The sequence below is a fragment of the Carex rostrata genome, chromosome 17 (assembly GCF_964058835.1).
Source record: "Carex rostrata chromosome 17, lpCarRost1.2, whole genome shotgun sequence".
NCBI lineage: Eukaryota > Viridiplantae > Streptophyta > Magnoliopsida > Poales > Cyperaceae > Carex > Carex rostrata.
In genome coordinates, this window is record NC_135934.1 from 5,163,975 (window position 1) to 5,179,231 (window position 15,257).

General features: G+C 35.7%; 1 protein-coding gene across 1 annotated transcript; it reads right to left on the minus strand.

Moving 5' to 3' along the window:
• Nucleotides 1–6,001: 6,001 nt before the first annotated feature.
• LOC144568291 (C2 domain-containing protein At1g53590-like) lies at nucleotides 6,002–10,422 on the minus strand. Its single transcript, XM_078318589.1, has 12 exons — nucleotides 10,097–10,422; nucleotides 9,658–9,732; nucleotides 9,398–9,538; nucleotides 9,130–9,225; nucleotides 8,841–8,972; nucleotides 8,607–8,759; nucleotides 8,421–8,462; nucleotides 7,978–8,032; nucleotides 7,778–7,870; nucleotides 7,375–7,558; nucleotides 7,160–7,286; nucleotides 6,002–6,773 (listed from the first exon to the last, which is right to left on the minus strand). Exons 1-12 carry the CDS (start codon nucleotides 10,220–10,222, stop codon nucleotides 6,159–6,161), a joined length of 1,839 nt encoding a protein of 612 aa, XP_078174715.1. The 5' UTR covers nucleotides 10,223–10,422; the 3' UTR covers nucleotides 6,002–6,158.
• Nucleotides 10,423–15,257: the final 4,835 nt, after the last annotated feature.

The window sequence follows — 15,257 nt, forward strand, 5'->3', positions numbered from 1 at the left end:
TTAGAAACTGTGCCCACAAATTTTTAACTTCAGCATTCATATCGGATACAATATAGGCCTGCTAATGAGCGGTAACTCGCTCAAAACTCGGCCCGGCCCTATCAACCTTCAGTAAAGGCCCGACTCGGACTCGGATCAAATATGAAGGGAAAAGCCCGGCTCGACTCGGTCCATTTGCTCAACTCGGCTCGGCCCGAACTCGGCTCGATCCAAAACTCGGCCCGTGGCCCGTGAGTTGTGAATAAGTCGCTGATTTTCATTTAATTTATATGTAGCGATAAACAATAAAAACTCGGCTCCTGGCTTATATGTAGCGATAAACAATAAAAATAGCTACTGATTGAAGACTACGTGACTTTAACTTTTCACATTACAATAAAAATTAACTAATAACTTCTTCAAAATTCAGCGATCTTAACATTACAAATTAAATGTTAATTAAAATCTATGAGAATCAACATGCTCAAATTTCCTAATATGCGCCCCTAAATTCAAATCCCAAGAAGCAAACAATTTAAATCACATAAATGTAACAGAAAAGAAAATAAACAAAAAACATAAAAAAAAACTTGAAAACAGTGAAGAGCAAAAGTTCCTTGGACCATTTCTGACATCTAATTCAACTCAAGCATATTGCAAACTTTTCAGAAGGATTTTGATAGTATCAAACATAGCCCCAAACTGAAGAGAAAAACATCGAAAAAAACTCAATTCCAGCTTTGGAATATGAACGGGAAGCTACCAGTTCATGATGACTTGCCAAATCCTCTTCAAGAAACAAAATTGGTATCACACCTAGTAGAGCCAAGACCTACATCGAATTAGATGTGTGATTGTGAGTGTCTATTAAAATTCACTTTTTTTTCAATATACTATCAATTACATGGACATGAAAGTAGGTACCAGTACCGATTTATGCTGAAACTGAGAATAAATCTACATCTCCAGCTCAAACATTGACCGCCCCTTTAACCCAACAACCTTCATTTCAACTGCAACAGAGGTGGATAGAAGAACAACAGGTGTACAAAAGCATTGGATGCTGAATAAGAAGGTGCTTAGGTTTAGAGAGCGTTGATTTCTCAGTTTTTACAGTAATTGGGATGGTGGTAGTAAGGACAATAATTTATGTAATTTAAGTATACAAAAGACACCATTGAATTAAATGTGAAAAGTTAAACCTGGTGTTGAATTAAATGAATAAACCAAAGGAAAAATTTATACGTGGGATCTATAACACAATTGATAAGTATTTTAGGAATTCACATCCAGTGCAATACCTGAGTTACAATGACTAGATCCGGGTCGTTCTTTTAACCTGGCACAAATCTCAAAATTAACACTCTATAGTTTTCATAGGCATTGGATTGAGTTTGATCCGAGTGAAATTAATCTGGCCGTCAATTTTTCATTGTACCCTCCAATACTGGTATTTTAGCATCTTGTTCAAGCACTCAGCTACATTTATATCAGAAAAGATAAATTAATTGAGCACTCACCATAAATTTCACTTTGCTACCTAAGTCAGAAGTCCTCACCATATCAGAAAAGATAAGTAAATTTATATGGAGCTAATTATAAAATTGAGCACTCGGATTTTACTTCTTTACCCTTAAAGGAAATAATTTAGCAGAGTAGAAGCATTGGAGCAGGATTGTTTAGAATAAAACTCAAATGGAAGGTGACCGACTTATATACACATTGAAATTTTATTTGTACATTCGAAACTATGTATTTACACTAATATCAAATATTTCTAGGGTGCATGAAGGTGTCATGACAGCTTTAAACCAAACTATACCACCTTCAACATAAAAGGCTCATGCGAGAAGGGCTAAATATATTTTTGTAATTTGAAAAACATCTCAATGTGTAGATTAAACAGTATAATCTAAGGGTCAGCCACTCTCAGATTATACCATACATCAATTACCTGATAGATCTCACTTAAATCATTTCAGGGGACAAGTTTGTGCTTACCAGTATCATGGATATCAGTACCAGTATCACAGAGAGATAGAATCGGACTGGTACTTGATACTTTGATAGTTCAAAATGTTTCAAAAATCGTAATTTAACAAAACCCACAAAATCAAATCAGTACCAGTATCATGGTTTTCTATCCAATTTAAGTAGCTCAGAGAGAGAGAGAGAGAGAGAGAGAGAGGAGAGGAGAGGGATTCATTTCAAAAAAGAGAGAGAGGAGAGGAGAGGAGAGCGAGAGCGAGAGAGCACCTGAGAGAAGAGAGAAGAGAGAAACTGGAGGCGACGGATCGAGAGAGCAGATGGAGAGCGACGGAGCGAGAGAACGAGAGCTCAGCTGTTCGACAGGGAGAAGAATTGAGCGAGAGCGAGAGGAGAGGAATGGTTCGACTCAGTGGGCAGCTCGGCTCGGCTCGGATCAGAGCGAGTATGTGAAATTTATTTCGAGTTCGAGCCGAGTTCGGGCTTAGCTCGAATTGAGCTCAGTTCAATTTGACTCATTCAAGAGTCCAGCTCAAAGTCCATGGGCCGGCCCGGCTCGTTTAGCAGGCCTAATACAATACAATAACAAGAGGTACAAGCTGGTACTATGGTGAACAATTTTTAATCCGAAATAGCATCGAACAAGAATCCTAAAAACAGTTTTAAGTTTTAACAAAGAATCATATCCATAGGGAAGTGTGTAATTTAAAATACTTGCAATTATCTCACCGTGGCCACGGCTAGTGTCGAGAACAATGCAACACTGGACCACCATATCACGTGCATTATCAGGGCAAAAAAAAGGCGAAAAAGAGAATAATGTAATTGAGGCAATGTACTCGGGGGTACTTGATATGGGGTTCCCACTATCAAGGTATATGAGGTTAGCAATGGTGTCAGGGGCATTTGATCAAGCACCTCATGTGCATGGTTTTTGAAGGTCGTCACATAGTTGTTTTTTCTACAGGTTTCATGGTCGCTACCATTTTCTACCTAGAACAACACTATTGCCTTTCCTTTCACGGCCAAGAGAGTCATTGAGAGAGAATTGGGACAAGTCAGCTGTCAAATTCAAATTAAGCTTGTGAAGTCAGGAGGTATACACTTGTAAATACATGCAACAGAGAGCACAACCTGAGAATGTGCAATTTCTGGTACGGAACAATATTTCTGGTTTGGACAGTTCGGTACCAGCCAATTGGTAAGCCAACTGGATCACTGATGAATTTTCTATTGTTACTGATATGAATCAGAGTTCTCTGGTACGCAACAGTTTCCGGTATGGACAGTTAATATCAGCCTGGTTACTGGTACGAACCAGCGTTTCTGGTACGAACCAGTTTCATTCGATGGTTACCGGTACGAACCAGCATTTCTGGTACTGATAGTTCGGTACCAGCCAACATCGCCTCTGATCTTGGAGGTTCGGATGTAAATATTCCTTGTTTTACTTTTACTATTTCATTTAAACTTCGTCAGCTAGCTTCTTTTTTAGGTTATAGTTCATGTTTATTTGAGAGCTTGATCTTTCATTAAAAATATATATATATTCGTGCACAACAAATTAATTCGGGCTGCTGATAAAAACATACAAAATTTTACAAGTAAAGAGCAAGGGTATAATGGAAAATAATATATCACAATAACATTTAAATGTGAGTAATTAACTCTATGGGTAAATAGAAAAGAATAAAAAGAGTTAAGGGTTATATTAAATATAACAAAGAGTATAGGGGTAAATAGAAAATTAAAGAAGTCTTGAAGGATATATAGAAAATTAACCCTTTCAATTAATTTTTTTTAATAGAAAGTTGTAGCTTGCACATTTTTCTTTCTCTGTTTTTTCACCTTCCAAATTGGAATTATTTCTCTTCTATATCAGTAATGAGAAACTTTTTCTTCAAAGTTTAAGCAATTTATGACAGAATTTTTGAGTTGAATCAAGTTGCAAAATATTTTACTTGTAAGTCATTATTATTTATTTATTTTTTTGTAAATTTTAGATTTTGACATTTGGTTGTATTTTGTGTTGCAAAATATCCTAGATTTTCTGTTGCAAGTTGTACTTTTGTAGGCACCAGAAATCATCCAATCTCCAGCAGAAATGATGCACCTTGCTCCTAATCATGTCCATAATCTTTTTCAAATAGATGCTAGCATGAACCTACCTATGATTTCTTAGACTCAGTTACTACAGGTACTAAAAATCATTATCTATACGCTAAGATTGTATTTAACCATCATAAAACATACTCATATAAATGATTCATATAAATTTTTTACTAGGGAACCGTGCTGCCTAATTTAGATAAAGAGATTCCACCACATCTGCGTAGAGGTAATTTATAGGGGATCGAATCTCCTGCCTCCTTGGGAGCAGGAATTTTCTGCCCCCAGAGTCACTGTTAGTGGGCCCCACCCACCCCAAACCCGACTCCACCCCACAGTGACTGAGGGGGCAGGAAAATCCTGCACCCCGGGGGGCAGGTGATCTGCTCCCAATTTATAGACATGCAATTCTTCAGGTCTTTGAGGTGAAGATGTTCAATTAAGTTGTGGAATTTAAATTAGAAGCTTTAATTCTCCTTGACTGGCATAGATGTAGTTTTAAATTAGAAGATAGTAGTTGTAGCTTTAGGAAGCTTTAAGAAGTTAGAAGGATTGTAAGCAGCAAATAGAATTAGGAGCTTAGCAGCGCGGAAAGTAGAAGGGTATTCTCGTACCAGTAAAATTCAACTGTTTTGATGATACTGGTAAGGTGGAATAGGGTTGTCAAGAATGGAGGAAATATGCCGTTTAGCCCCTATTTTATTTGATTTTGAACAAAACAGGAAAGGAACAGGGCATGAGTCTTTTAAATGGGCCTTGAAAAAGAGTAGAAGGTTTTGCTTTTATTTTAGATTCCAAGCATTTAGTTTTTTGTAATATTGTAACGTAGACTGATTTTCAGTTTTGTAATAGATTGCTTAAGCTTTGAAAAAAATTTCTCACTACTGATATAGAGAAGAGGAGAAATAACGGTGAATTTGAAAGGTGAAAGAGACATGGTAAAAAAAATGTGCAAGCTACAACTTTCTATAAAAAAAAAATTAATTGAAAAGGTATGTCATGTCTCAATTAGAAATTGACTAAATTGAAGGAGGAAATTTACAAATAGATCCTTAATTTTTCTGAATTTGGAAGTTGAAGACATCGGGGAAAAAAATATACAAGCTACAGCTTTTATTAGAAAAATAATTTAATTAGAAAGATATGCCACGTGTCAATTGGAGATTGGTCAAAATAAATGGGGGGGGGGGGGGGGGGGCAGAGGATTCGGTTCCGCAGGACGTCGCCTTAGCTCCTCTGCGGGGTAAAGATACTAACAGTGTAGCTTTGTCTTAATGCTGCGCACGAACCATATACAACGGCACAACGCTGTTTTGATTCAATAGTTTGTGCGCTGCGTGAAGCTAAACCTAATTTGTTAAAACTTTTACCACCCTCTGCGAGCGAGCGAGAGAGATGGATCAATAGTTTGTTTATTGGGCCGGAAATAATTTACTGATATAAAAGGATTCATTTTGGCCCAGCATTGCACTATAAGATCCGATTTTCGAGTTTCATAGTTAGATTTTTGTTGTAAGAAATTTATATATCATAATCAATTGTGCTTGTTTTTCAAACAATTCAATTTATACATTTCAAATTAATATCATCAATATTTACAATCTTCACATGTTCACTTTCATAAATTTTTAAAATTCATTTAATTAAACAGCCAAATTGAAAAGACAATACAACTTTTTTTGGGTTGTTAAATTGGATTGACAATCTTAGCAATATTTTTCAATTCAATTTAAGAGAATTTCAAAACCAATTTTATGGACATTATTACACTGTAGCCTTGTTTAAAATGTTTTTTTAACATACAAAACATCTTTTATCAATTTATGAATAATTCATTAAACGCATAATCCATCATGAAAAAGAAAGTTTTCTCAGAAAACAGCTCAATGTTAACATGTACAAATGTGAAATGACAAACCAATCCCCCTAAATATGTGCAAATGGACTTTATTATTTATGTAGGTACAACAAGAAAAGCAACAAATTGTACAAGTCAATCTGAGTAGTACCACTCTCATATAGTCATATACATAACAACAAATATCACAACAATCCACCAATAAAATGCAAAATACAGTGTGTTATCATGAACTAGCGTCGTTTGTAGGACCCGACAATTTGTCATCTGTGGTTGAACTAACCTGGATCGGTGAACTTTCAACTAAACGAGGATCACCAATCAATTCATCAGTATCATCATTTTCCGGGATTAGCTCTTCCTTCAGTTTCGATCCTTTCCTGCTAAACATGCTCATTAATCCCTTCTTACCCTTTCTAGGAGCCTCTAAATTATCCTTGTCAACACCGGCGGAATTGATTACAACATTAGAATTTTCCTCATAGTCAATCTCGGTTGGGGGCTCAGATGTACCATCAATTGCACCATCAACAGTACTGGTGTCGCTACGCTGAGAATCAGTTTGTTGTACACTTGGGGCATTTTCGTCTCTGCTGCGAACTATTGTGTCAGCTCGGCGGACCCGGCCTTTTCGGGTCTCAAAAGTTGGAGACACGCTAGGACCAGGACGGTGCACCCATATTTTTGTCTTGTCTTGTCCCTCAATCTCAATGGGTTCAAATTCATCTCTCGCTTTTGCTTTTTCAATTGGAGATGAATTTGTACCAGCTGGATCTGGAACTGTCGATGCATTTTCAGGTTCTTCAGTAGTTTCTTCATTGTCAGGAAGATCCCTTATTCCCTGGAGAAGGAAAACTATATGATTAATTCTCAAGTAAAATCAATACGAGTGAGGCTATGGTACTATGCATAGCGCACATTGGTCCTTACTTTGGATCAATATCTCCCCTTACAAAGTCCAAATGGTCGATTTGAACCATTCAATATGATCTCCATATGAAAATGTACTTGTAGATCAAATTTTACAAATTTTACAAAACAATTACTATATTTAGATAGGTAGAAAATCACTTGAAATAATTGCAAAATTGCATTCATGTTCAGAAATAATTGCGAAGTCAGGATATTTTTAAGGTATGGAAATAAATAGTAATCAGCTAATATTTCAAGCCAAACATGGGATTATGCAAGGATGTGAAATAAATGAAGCAAAACAATGTCATATACCTTTCCAACTTCATTTTCAACTATAGTAATTGCAAGTCGAAGCCTTCCCATTTTGATACCTTTTAGCTGTACCCATTTTTCATGTCTATCTCCGCCCCTCAACTCATTGAGGTTGATAGCACAAGTTCTGCGAACATAAACTTATATTCATTTGATTCGAGTAGAGTTCGTTTTTTCTTGATATATTTAAATTATATTTGATTTCTTATACATACCCTAAGAAGTCATCAAACATAGGGTCCTTGTCATGAATTTCAAGGAGAAGCTCGTTAGGTGTTTCCCAAGAAGTGATCGGAAATTTGAACTCCTCCATCCATTTGGGGCATAAAGTCTTCTTTTGAACTTTTGTCTTGAATTTGAAGATACCAACTTTGCCTTTAATGTAAGGATCAGCTAGTCCTGCAATACCAAGAAGAAAAGGCATTTGTAATGACACAGAAAAATTATGTTTAAGTTGCTGTAAGGGCATTTTAGTCTTTCTCTAAAGATGCATGTTTAAAAAGTTCAAAATTAATGACCAATGAATATACCAGTACTGACAAAAACAGGTAAAATTCTAAAGGGCTTAACTAGTACAGATTTTTAAGTAAATATGTGTGCGCGTACATGAAACCTCACCATTCATGTCAGACGGCTTCAAATCAGCTCCTTCCAAAATCTCAAGAAGTGCATGTGCTATAGGAGGCTTCTCATCAATGGAAAACCAGTCCTCTGAAAAATTGAAGTATTATATACTTTCACAATAGTAATACAACCATGATGATGATAATTTATGCAAATATTTACAACAACAATAATTAATAATAGACTTTGCTTACCACTATCAGCTGGTGCCGAAACAAATTTTTCCACATCAATGACAAGCATATTCGGCTGAAAGACAACTCAACAACAATTTAGAAGGCAATACTTCAACAGCTGACGTTAAAATTACCTTCCAAGTGAAGATGAAGGGTTTTTTAAGTTTTTTAGAAACTAAAAATTCAAATCTTCAGGAAAAGGATTGATTATTTTGCGGTTCCAGTATTTTTCAGACATTAAAATCCATATGGACAACAGATTTGCCCGAAAACTGCTGGAACTGCACCATTGGTAAGGTTCCAGCAGCCTGTCCTTGGTGAAACAGCACCATTGTTGCGGTTCCATCCATTTTCCAAAGAAAAAAATAATCAATCACTTTCCTTAATATTTGAAGTTTTAATTTCCAAAAAAATAAAACAATTGAAGATGAATAAAAGAAGTTCGCAGTTGAAAGGCTAACCTCAACTAGGGTTTGTCCAAATGCTACATCTAACAAACCGTCCTGTAAAACCCGATCAAAATTGTTACCCTATATTCTAAACAAGATCTAGATGGAGATATACAACAAGAGGATGAAGTTGTTTTCAAAGCCATCCTAGTTTTGGGGGGAAAAAAAAAGAGGAAAAAGATAAAGATAAAGCCTTACAAGCCATTGTGAAATTCCGGGAAGTTCAGTTACATCCATGCCGTGACTAACCAGAGGTTTTGCTATCATCTGGAAATAAGGAGGCTCGACAAAGCATATTCTTATGCGTCCCAGAAAAGGCCACCGTCGAATAAATTTCACTCCTACAAGGACCTTTAAAATAAATCATATCAGGTCAATTCACAGAACTGCAGTTAGTATAGTTCAATACAAACAGTTTACTGATTGATATACCTTTCCTTCGACATGCATACCAGTAATATGCATGTTTGCAGTTATACCGAAGCCTATGCTTTTCCTCAGTGTTGCTTGAAGCACAGCACTCATGTCGTCTGCTGCCAAGAAATTCATTCCTAACTCCATAACCTGACAGACAAATAAAGCATCAAAACAATTACTTTTGGTGTTAGTATATATTGCACTGCAGGGTTACTTCCGGCATTTCTTTTATTGATTATTTATTTAGCCACGAAAGTATTTTGAAAAAAGAAAATACTGGTATGTCCAATGTGGAAATGTTTACCAGGTGGTCACCATCTGATGATTCCTGAAGGACCCGCATGTCAGTGAGCATAGGTGGGCTTCTTCCCATGTAAAGTTTCTTGATAGTTGCTTTGCTCTGCATTCATGACATAAACTTTGAGGTACCAAAAGTGGTAACAAATAATCCAACACAGAATATGAAAATACTAAAGATAGGTGTTTTTGCTATTTCATAGATTTGACTGACTGCAAAATTAGAAAGAAAAAAAAAAGCCAAAAATGAAAAATTGGGACCTAGAAAACCATACCACTGTCCATGGTTTGTATTTGTCCAAGAAATATGGTATGATAGGTAATAGTAGCTGTGACACAATATCCTGCATGCAAACAGGCCACATCTTTTCAGCCGCATAATTTAACCAGCGCACTGATTCAGAATCAGAAAGAACCTGATAAACACAAAAATCAGATCATGTTAGAATTTTTAACAGTGTTAGAAATAGGAAAACAAACCTAATTAAGAAAAGAACTGAAAAATTGAAGGAAAAAAAGGAAAAACAATATGTACCCTTCTTTGATTGGAATTTCTTCTCTCCAGATGTTCGACACGCTTTTTCAGTCTCATTGTATATCTTTCAGTCACCTACAAACATATAAATTGCAATTTTGAAATCTTACTAAAGATAATACACTTTATTACAGCTAAATTTAGTGTATATTCAAATCAGTCCCCACTTCTTATTACATGTATTACTTAAAACCTAGCTTCACCTTTTTATTTCCTCATAAATTTGAAAAGGTTCAACTTCTGTAAAAGTGAATTCCCAAATAAAAAAATGGCTGAAATTAAGTAAAAGTTCAAAGAACAAATTAAAAAATCGAACCTAGCTTCACCTTTTTATTTCCTCATAAATTTGAAAAGGTTCAACTTCTGTAAAAGTGAATTCCCAAATAAAAAAATGGCTGAAATTAAGTAAAAGTTCAAAGAACAAATTAAAAAATCGAACCTTGTAGAGGTAAAAGAAGCTGAGGAAGAAAAGTTGGTTGTGATTCCAGCCGAGAGAAACAAAGATCCATATTACTCCAAGTACCAATCCAATGTGGTAGATAATTGAAATATCAGCAAACTCCATGGTTTGATTCAACCTTTCCACTCAAAGCAAGCGCTCACTGATACCTCACAGGCGAATAAAGCAGGAGCTTTTCTTTGATTCTGCAACGACTTTGTAAAAATTGGGACGAAAAGTTCGAGTGGAGATGTGGGAATGGAGCCACCTTTTGTCTAAGGAAATATACAAAAAGGCAAGTAATCAATAATAATTGTATATTTTGTCTATTATCTCTATATATAACTGGAAGAGTTTGTAACAGTTAAATATAATCTTATCAATTTTGGGTAAAGATTTTAACAGAGTAGTTTTAGCTTCAAGCAGCGCACGGACTATAGAAATCATCATATGGTCTGTGTGCTGCATCATGCATGAAGTTTTACCCAAATTAAAGCTTCACACCTTAACACTTCACATCTTGGGTTGAGATTATTATTATTTAATTTAAGGTGTAATAATAAGTCTGTAAGTTTTATTGCAAAAACAAATTGGACATTAAAATTCATAAAGTTAGATAAAAAATATAACATTTTTTTGTAAGAAAGTAAGAATCATATCATAAAGTGAATATTATTTTATTGTAATCGTATTAGCTTATCATGGTGATATTATAGTTTGAGTAAAGCTAGCGTGTGACATGCTCACCAAGAAAGTTTGGTGAGCATAACTCCAAAAGTATATCGGATCGACGTCAAATGTCAAATCCAAACCGTTGAAATTCATATACTTCATGAGTGATGCATATATATCCAAAATTTTGAAAGTTTCGAGTTTATTTGTTACACGGTCAAGTGGTCAAAGAAATGAACATTTTATTATAAGTTATTTTATATATTCAATTTTTATTATTTCTTTGACCACTTGACCGTGTAGCAAATAAACTCGAAACTTTTAAAATTTTGCATGTATATGCATCACTCATGAAGTACATGAATTTCAACGGTTTGGATTTGACATTTGACGTCGATCCGATATACTTTTGGAGTTATGCTCACCAAACTTTCTTGGTGAGCATGTCACACACTAGCTTTACCCTTATAGTTTTAATATATGATGAATAGGAACTGTCGGTATACGCATTGATTACCCCTTTCCAAAAATGTTGTGTTTTTTATGGAATAAAATATTGAGTTCACATGAACAAGTTCAAGTAGAATTATACAGAGATTTTGTTTCCCAAATTAGAGGCTCATTGATTACCCCTTTCCAATTAATTATATGTTTGTCCAATTCCCTTGATTATTTAATACTCCTTGAGGAAATAAATGTTTATTTTGTAGCTGTAGCAAATCTTCACGGAAGAGATTTTGTTTTAGTTAGTATATTTAATTATTGTCAAGCTGGTACTATATTATATTCTAGCACGTTATTATTTTAATGTTTAGGTTAAGCAAGTAGCGTATATATTCTTCTTCTTTTTAGAATTAGTGGATACCACATACCAGTCGGCAAGAAATTGACATTAAAGGAGACGCATCTGGATGGTTGGAAGCCGATCGGACGGTTAACGTGCGTCCAGGTTTAGTGTTATGCCTTAGGGGCACGAATTCGTATCCTCTGAGATATCTCAAACTTTTGCGTGACTTTATGGAAAATCCTAACCGTTTAAAGACGTTCTACACGAATTTCAAAGCCCACATGACACTGACTCCCTACATCACCCCCCATTCAGAAAGGGATGGCAATGGGCCGAGCTAGTTACCGGACACGTCGGTCACGCAAAAGTTGAGATATCCCAGAGGATACGCACTCCTTAGGCACTGGGATTGGATTGGGATCCTCTCCAATTTTACGTGAGTCGTGTAAAATCCAGACAGCTCATTTCAGATCGCATGGTCCAGATTAAATTTGAAACTTTCACACTAAAATTCTCATATCAGTTTATAACCATTAGATATTTAGATCTAAACCCAAAGGTTCCCTGGAATGGAATCATCTGTGACTCTTTATGATGATTTGTCAATTGGAGAAGATCCTAGAAACACCGGATCTACGTAGAAAGTTGATAAAACATCGCGCCCATCGCTTTCTTTGGATTAAAAGAGTGGATAATGAGAGGTGCTGTTACAAGAGATATTATATTAACAAGAGAAATTTAGATATATGTCCATCATATTCATAACTTCTTCAATTAAATATTTCTCCATCAAAATATAAAAATTAGTTATTGTCTCATCAAAACTCACTCATTTTATTAATATCCTCATTCTACATTTTAATAAGATAAATATTATCGAAAATACTAAAACAAATAATTATTTAAAGAAAAATGACTAATATACCCTTGTTCAAAATTTAAAAAGAAATCACTTGCGCCAGCATATTTTGTTTTGTTCTCTCTCAACAATAGGCCTTCGCCTCTCTCATCGATCTTCTCTCTCGCTCTTCTTTTTGATATGTATATCACTTTGCTAATTTTTTTTTAAAGAGGCAAAAGTCCATTTTCCATTACGAGGAAAACATAATTACAAAAGGTTAACTACCAGCATACTAGCCAATAGCAATGTTCAATCACCTCATACTACTAGTGATGGAGGAATATAGCATCTAATAACAAGAATCCATAACAACATAACAACAAGTCATATCAGAGAGGTTCTTAAACTCCAAAAGTAAACTAAAGAGGCTGCAATTAAGCCACTCATCATGGGGCTAAGGTAGTGATCTAGATACAAAAAAGGTAGTGGATGTTGTGTTGTCATGGGGCAGAGGTAGACTCTAGTGGCTGGTACGGAACGAGCTCCAAGGGCATGTAATGAGCTAAGGGGATGGCCTCTTCAAGGACAGGCAGCTATTCTTCAATTCTCTGCTAGATCCTGGCTTTAACATTTCCTGCCCAATAAGAAAGTAATGATTTAATTTGGAGAAGTAAAGTTCTAGCTGTTTTAGCAGCACAATTATTGAAACAACTATCGTTCTGATATTTTCATAGAGTCCAACAGACGGCACATAAAACAATTAGGAAACAAATTATGTCTGAAGTAGGCAAGTTACAAGCAAAAATAAGGATATCTGCAAAAGTGTGCCAATCATGCATGACATTTTGACTTTTACCCAACCAAAACTAAACTTGTTGTGCTACTGTGCATGTAAAAAAAAGATGTGAGATAGTTTCAGGGAGGGGGCAGAACTGACAGGTTTGATCTCCAGGCTATCCTCTGACTGAAAGGTTATCTTTAGTTAAGATGGAATTGTGTGCAGTTAACCATAAAAAAAACTCTATTTTTTTGTGATACTGGGAGACTCCACCAGATTATATCTTGAGATAATGGGATCACACCTCTAAAGTTTAAGAATTTATACATAGAGTGAGTAGTAAACTTCCCCGTGTGGTCCCATCTTCAAAGGAGCTGATCATGAGGAGAAATAAAGGAGGTAACACTAATGATAGAAAGAATTTCAGTCCACTCAATTAAATCAAAGCCCTCTAAAGATGTTCTAAATTTACCCCCCTACTTTGTGTATTAACTACCTCACTTTGCTAATTTGTACTCTGTATCGTCGCTTTGTGCGTTTCTACTTGTACAGTGTTCTCCAGAAACCTATTGCTTTGGATGCATTTTTTTACTAGTTTCAGTGCATACTTAATCTCTTCCGTGAAATGAAACTCACTTTGTCCTACTCAGGATGACAACAATAGGATGTTCCAACTTCCAACAGGGAAAGGGCCTATCATATCCCGAACCATACTTAAAACTCTTTGTTAGTTTATCAAGAGTTTTTATTTCCTTCTTCTCTGTGTATGAATATTTCTTTCTCAATCTGTTAGCTGACCAATGAATTGATGGAAGAAGCAACATCAGGCTTAATTTGCCGAATGCTCAAGATAAACAAGGTTTCAGTTCATCAGCGCTTTCAATGATGAGCTAATTAGGTGTATTGTAAAAAAAGTCTAATTGGGCCCTTAGTTGCTAGCATAGTGACAATTTAATAGTTCGGGAAAGGTTCGGCAGAGTCAAAAATTCGTGATTCGGGTATAATTCGGAAATAATTCGTTTTTGTAAACACCAAATCAGTATAATTCGGGTATAATTCGGGTATAATTCGGGAATAATTCGGAATTATAAATTGAGTTTATATCAGAAATTAGACCTATTAATATATGATATTAAAATTTTGGACTTTTGAACTTCCGTTTATATAGAATTAGGTCCATCAAATAAACAAGCCCATAAAAACTGGGAGCAAAAACCTTGTCCGGTTTCTACTTCCTGCCGCCACCTAAATCCCACATGCAAGAAATAAAGTAAAGAGGCGCTAAGGTTCCTATAAAACAAGGTTGAGTGCATGAGAAATAGATACCACTTGGACTTGGTCAAAGAGTCATCTTTTCAATGAGACTCGTGGCCTGCTGGCAGCCTGGCAGTGGCCCAAAAAATAATTTTTTTAAAGTATTATGTAAATCCCGAATGATTTGTGAAATCCGCGTTTTATTCGTAAAATCCGCGTTTTATTCGTAAAATTCGCGTTTTATTCGGTCAAAGGTTCGGTCAACCGAATAGTTCGCTATTCGGTGCGGTAACCTCATAAAAACGTTTTATTCGCGAATTAAACGCGAATAAAACGCATATCTGGTTACTATGGTTGCTAGGGGTCTGGATCCTCTAAAGTAACTCAAAATTTGAGTTTAGATCCAAACTGTCCTATCTAATTCGAGACAATCCGGTATGAAGTGGAATGCACGTGCTCTTTTAATATTCGTGTCAGAGCAGATCGAACGGTTCTAATTCAAGCTCAAAATTTGAGTTAATTTAGGGAAGCCAATTCTATTTTTTTTATTTTGTGTGGAAAATCTCATTTCTAGTTGCTAGGGCATAGGAGTTGCAGGAGTTGAGTTTACGTTGAATAAAAGAAGTATTAAAGGCTGTATATATGGAATGAACTGTCAGAGTGAAAAAGCCTAGTTGACGAAAAGAGCTACCTTCTGAATCAAGTACGCATGAAGTGGTTATGGGCGGAGGAATCGGACATTCCATTCAACATAATTCATATATACTGGTAAAAGAAAAGGAAGGGAAGAAGAGGTCGGGAAGAAGGGCAAAATTGTCTTATTAATTTG